Genomic DNA, 6000 nt, shown 5'->3' with positions numbered 1-6000 from the left:
AAGGGTATTTTAGCCCAATGTTAGGTTATCTTGGTTTAAATCTAGGCTTGGTGTTAGTCTAGTTAAGAGTAGAGAATTATCTTTAAGATTTCATGTTATAGAACGGAGCGGTGAATTAAGAGGGTTGTGCTTAATTTACGTGTTTGCGAATAGGTTGTATTTGCTTTCTTGTTCTAGTGGAATCGAAATCTAGACGTGGTCTCGGAGAGTAGGAAAAACCGAACCTCGTTAACAAAGTTTTTGTATTCTTTATTCTCTGCATTTTATTATTTGTACCTCATCCGCATTTGCACTATTTTGATTTGTGCAGGTGGGTCATACTCATTAGCACCTATCAAAGCAATAACAAGAAAACACCAACCAATAATTTTGGTTTTGAGGTAAAGGATTTCCAAACCAATAATTCAAATTAATTAGTCATCTTTTATGTATTTTTGATAACATTGTGGGGGCTACGATATTGACTTATCTTTGCGTCTTAATTATGATAGTTAGACAGTACCATATAACATTGTGATGGGTATCTTTTTTTTCATCAAATCCACCATTCTATATAGATTACTAATCAATAGTGTGAATACTATGGCGGTGCTACTATATCATATGGCATGCATAATAAAGGTGTGTGTGGAAAAATCAAGGTATTATGATAATATAGTAAATATATATATATATATATATATCGGAAGAATACAACTCTAAATATTATGAATAGTTGGTTAGAAAATCTTTAAGCAATTACATCCTAATTATTTGTATTGGTGTCATCATCATCACATATTCAAATATGAATGGTATTATGCGTGTGCTTAATCTATATAAAAGGGATTTAATTTAGGAAAAATGTCATTAAAATCTTGTAAGTAACATTTTCGTTTATTTAAATTCCGAAGTTTTCATTTATTGAAAAAAATCCTCGTTTTTTTCTTGACTTCTATTTAAATCACGAAGTCTTGTTGACTTCGCCGTTTGAAGCACAACGTTGACTGGCTAGATAGAGATATTAAACAGGGTTAATTAGGCGTTAATGGAGTTGGTAAAACAGCGTCGTTTTTTCTTTAGTTACATCACCAAATCGAACCCGGTTCTTATTTTCTCCCAAAATCCCCAAGTCACAAATTTTAATTTGCGATTTGGTTAAACAACGAAAGAATGCTCGACCATGATTCTCTTCGTTTCTCGATGTAAAGATCCTCACACCGGCTCCACAAATGCACTTTGATAGCACTTCACGGTCGGACGAAGCAACCATCGATGTCTCCGAGCTAGAACTCATCTGAATTGCAAATTAGAGTTTGTGATTTGGGGATTTTGGGAGGAAATGAGAATCGGTTTCGATTGGGGATGTAATTAAAGAAGAAAACGACGTCATTTTACCAACTAATGGATCTCGTTAACACATAATTAACTCCGTTTAATATCTTCATCTGGCTAGTTAATGTTGTGCTTTAAATGGCGAAATCAAAAAAAATTCATGATTTAAATAAAAGCCAAGAAAAAAATGAGAATTTTTTTCGACAAATAAAAACTTCGGTCATTTAAATCAACTCAGGATTTTAATGATATTTTCCCTGATTTAATTTAGAAATCTAGTAGCTTCTTTCATTTTCCATAGAAAGGTGGTGGAGTCTTATCAATTCTTAAATGTCAACTTTAGGTGAGATTCCAATAACCGGGTCATTCCATATCGTATATATATGACGTCGTTCATTACGAGCTGCGTTATGAACCGAACAAACCACAAAAAACACATAAACACAATAATTATCAGATAAAATTTAAAAAAACTGAAATGATGATGAGTAGTCATTATTAAATGGAATCTACTACATAGATGGCCTGTCTGGTTTGTCTCTCTAGCTTTTTAATTCAGAGGTGCGTTATATTATGTAAACCGCACTTAACCAGTCGAGACCAATTTATAAATCATTCAGCAAAACTTGTCAGGTGGACTTTTGGTAGGGACCTTGGCCACGTGATTTCTACATTTTCTAAATTTCCACTCTTTTGTTCTCTTCTCTTCACAATTCTCTCTTTCATACACCATCCAAAATTTTCCAAACTCAAACACACTCTTTCTCTTTCTCTTCAAAAGCTCTCACAAAATCCCTCCACTCAAAGAGACTCACATCATCATGGAACCAGCCGTTTCTGGTTCACCACAACCTGACCCATCTCCCTCATCACCATCCACGTCAGCAGCACCACCACCGCAACCAAGCCGTTACGAGTCACAAAAACGCCGGGACTGGAACACGTTTCTACAGTACCTAAGAAACCACAAACCACCCTTGACGCTAGCTCGTTGCAGCGGCGCACACGTGCTCGAGTTCCTCAAGTACCTAGACCAATTCGGGAAAACCAAAGTCCACGTGTCTACATGTCCTTTCTTCGGACACCCGGATCCACCGTCTTCTTGCCCTTGTCCGCACAAGCAAGCTTGGGGATCACTCGACGCTTTGATCGGACGGCTTAGAGCTGCCTACGAAGAAAACGGCGGACGGCCAGATTCGAACCCGTTTGCTGCACGCGCCGTTAGGATCTACTTGAGGGAAGTCAAAGATAGTCAAGCTAAGGCTCGTGGGATCCCTTACGAGAAAAAGAAACGGAAACGTAAACCTACCGTTACCTCCGTTAGATTGGATGTTGATTTAACGAGTAATATCACCGGTGACGGAATTAACCGTGATTCTCCGGCCACCTCCGGAGACGTACTTCCCCTAGGTTAATTATTATGATTATACCTAATTTGCTTATTATATCTCTATATAAAATTATAAATTTCTTTTTTTTTTTTTAGTGTAGGAGCTATATATAGCTCGGTTATATATATTTTAATTGATAGTAAAATGACTTTTGTTCTTGAGAATTCTATTTAGTCCAGTAAATGGACTCATTCTAGTGATTTCTTTTAAAGTTAGTAGTTCATAATCATAGTATAGTATATACTACAACTTTTTTCTAACGAAGATACTCAATTTCTAATATGAGGATGATATAATTCAGAATTAATGAAGATTGTTTTTGATTCAAAATTTTGTGAAAGTGGTGAGAGATAAGTGACGATGACTGACGAAGGTGAGACGTTTTTGTCTAGCGTGTATGAAGTTTCTATTTTTGTTTTTATGAGTATTTAAATCCATATTACGTTGATGTCTATTTTGTATCCATTTGATAATTGTATTTGGTTAAAGAGCAGCTTTCATTCTTCGCATAAAGTTTTCAATTCTCGTCTTATATATTTTGTCTCTATCGGATATGTCCTATTGTATATTCTTAAAATTGATTTCGTGACAAATCATCCAATTATTTCAAAGCAAAAAATTGTGACGTGAGAGATGTCAGTTTTACATTCCCATTTACTTCTTTTTTATTTTTTTTGAACTTCAAAATTATATTTTTAAGGAACTGGAAAAAGTTATCTAGGTTAAATCCGCGCTATACTGCGAGATATTTTTTATAACTATGTTTAGATATATTTGAATTATTGAAAATATAATTTTTTAAAATGGTTTATACAACGATAAGATAAAAAAATATACTAATAAAATAAAAATAGAGATGTCTCAAATTTAAGATGACTTATAAATATTTACATTTAAATTGGATAGACTTAAATACTTAAGTGTATATTCTGTTTTTTTTTTTTTTTACTTTTTGTGGGAGATATATTATTTATATAGTTTAAATTTGTGATGTACTTCTTGTAGTTTATATAAATTTAATCACATAATTGTTATATAGTTTTTTTTATGGTTAAAATTTTTATTATCAAGCATAATTTATTACACTGGTTTAGCATTCTTAAACTGTAATTTCAAAAACAAACATTCCAAAAACTTAATTCGAGATAAAGTAAAACAAAAGCAACTATGCCATGAATATGAGCTCATATATTCAATTTGATATCAAACTGCAGTTTAGTTCATAAAATAACTCAGTAATAGATCTAAAACAAATACCATTGAGCTAAATCCTATAGTTCCATACCAATTTAAACAATGTTTACAAGCTAGAACTTGTTTACAATATAAAGCTGCCGACTTTATTCATAATCTTCAATCACCTAACAAAGAAATATTCTGAAAGTGTCGAATTTTCCTTCGACTCTCGAATCAAGGCGAATACCGAATTCATAAAAAGATTCAATCGGGAAAACTCAAAACTTCTTTTCTACCCAAAACCACGAACACAAAGATAAATAAAAAAAAACTCATAAAAAAGTCTTAGATTCAGAGATGGCAGCACATTTTATTTTCCACATGATTCACAGTTTCTGCTTTTGCTTAATTCGATGGAATTTGAATCGAAAAAAATAGAAAGAAACAGCTCCTAAAAAGGGGAAATTTTTTTATTTAGGTTTATTATGTCTTTTTCATTTAACTATCTGAGAAGATATAAGAACTTGAAAAAATATACAATTTTTTTTTTGTCGGCCATTCCTTTCTTTCATTTAAAAGCCCAATTAAAATGGGCATAATACAAACTTACAAAGCATGATACAAGCTAAATTAAGCCCAATTTTAAGTTAATCCAAACACGTAAGCAAAAACTAGGAATAAATGTAAATAACCATAAGAATCATAGACACGTGTTCTTCCCTTAACCAACGTATCTTGTTACGAAGCGTCACCGTTGAGCTTTTGTTGACACGTGTTGTTCTCGATTCTTCTTGCTTCTTCTCGCCGATGAGATCTGTACCAAATACTGAAGCTAAACGCCGGCGTCGAATTCTTCATATTAGATGAAGCTTGTAGTCATGTCTTTGGAACCATCTCTCCATAGATTCATCCGCTGCTTTTAGTTGAATCACCTATATAATGATTTCGACTTAATCCTATCTCGAGGCTAAAGCTCCACCTTTAGACCATGAGGTCTTCTTCAAGCCTGATCGGCGATTAGCGGTGAAGAAATTACATAGAACACAGCCGATGGTTAGTCCAATCACAAGCATGCGGGGTTTACTCTTAAAACCGTGTAAAAAGAGGACAAACCAAAAAACCTATATCCAATATTAGCTTAAAACGAACCTAGCTATTATGGAAGATAGTTAAATCCGCCGAAAACGAAAAAGAGATCTGATTCATATATATGGAAATCGGAATAGCTGAAAAACAAAAAAAAAACCCGGAAATTCTGGTTACTCGAAGATAGAGAACGTCAATTGAAAAATATACGTTAATATCTCTTTTTTGTGGGCTGGGCTGGACATGTATGTTTTAATTAAAATAGCAGGCTTGTAAACAAAATATGTGACATAGTATAATGTGGAAGATAATTCAATTTCTATTGGCACATTATGAGTTGTATTAATTCTTATATTTTGATTGGTTAATTGTTTTAACTGATGTATCAATACCAACTTTAAAGTTGAGCCTGATTTGATACGTAGCAACAGTAAATGGTATTCCAATTGTCTTTTGTTTTATTGTATTGGTATTCCAATTGATTTGATACGTAGTAAAATTTATTGAACATCTTTCTATTTGGTTTTTTTCACAGTAAATGGTAAATTGTTTGAATTTTTTGCAAGTTCGTTTAGCATTCGACAAAGATGTCTTTTGTTATATATTGTGATGAATGTTCACTAAAACTTGTGAATTTCCATGTAAAGATGTGTGTGCAGGATTTCGTGTTTTAGAATGCCTTCCATGTTTGTCATGGGTTTAAGTCTTAATCCGGCTAAAACGTATGCTTTTACAATGATGTGTGTAATTAATTTAATAAAACGACAAATGTAAGCAGTTTAATGCTATTAATTCAAACCAAAAAAATAAACAATAAAAAATAAATAAATACTAGAATGTAATTTTGTAACATTTTCTACAAAATAATAAATGACAAATGAAACCAATCAATGCTATTAAGTTTTTAAAAATTTAAGCTATTAAGCCACCACTTACCCATAACGTGGGTCCGCCACTGCAGACTATATAAGATTTAGATTCCTCATTTGATATTGTTGATATATAGATAGAAGTTATATTTCTTTAACTAGAA

The 6000-nt window shown here is 32.8% G+C and overlaps 1 protein-coding gene and 1 long non-coding RNA gene across 2 annotated transcripts; one reads left to right on the top strand and one right to left on the bottom strand.

Annotated features, from left to right (window-relative positions):
- On the top strand, positions 1764 to 2916 carry LOC104700484 (protein LIGHT-DEPENDENT SHORT HYPOCOTYLS 6-like). The gene has a single exon (XM_010416008.2). It carries the CDS (start codon positions 2136 to 2138, stop codon positions 2727 to 2729), a length of 594 nt encoding a protein of 197 aa, XP_010414310.1. The 5' UTR covers positions 1764 to 2135; the 3' UTR covers positions 2730 to 2916.
- On the bottom strand, positions 4415 to 5244 carry LOC104700482. The gene is made up of 2 exons (XR_753584.2): positions 5031 to 5244; positions 4415 to 4887 (listed from the first exon to the last, which is right to left on the bottom strand). It is a non-coding gene; the product is annotated as an uncharacterized LOC104700482 (long non-coding RNA).

The sequence above is a fragment of the Camelina sativa genome, chromosome 7, assembly GCF_000633955.1.
Source record: "Camelina sativa cultivar DH55 chromosome 7, Cs, whole genome shotgun sequence".
NCBI classification, from domain to species: domain Eukaryota; kingdom Viridiplantae; phylum Streptophyta; class Magnoliopsida; order Brassicales; family Brassicaceae; genus Camelina; species Camelina sativa.
This window is presented reverse-complemented; position numbering and strand designations above follow the sequence as displayed.

Excerpts from the sequence above, each read along its gene's own strand:
- LOC104700484 (XM_010416008.2), top strand. The coding sequence starts at position 2,136 with ATGGAACCAGCCGTTTCTGGTTCACCACAACCTGACCCATCTCCCTCA.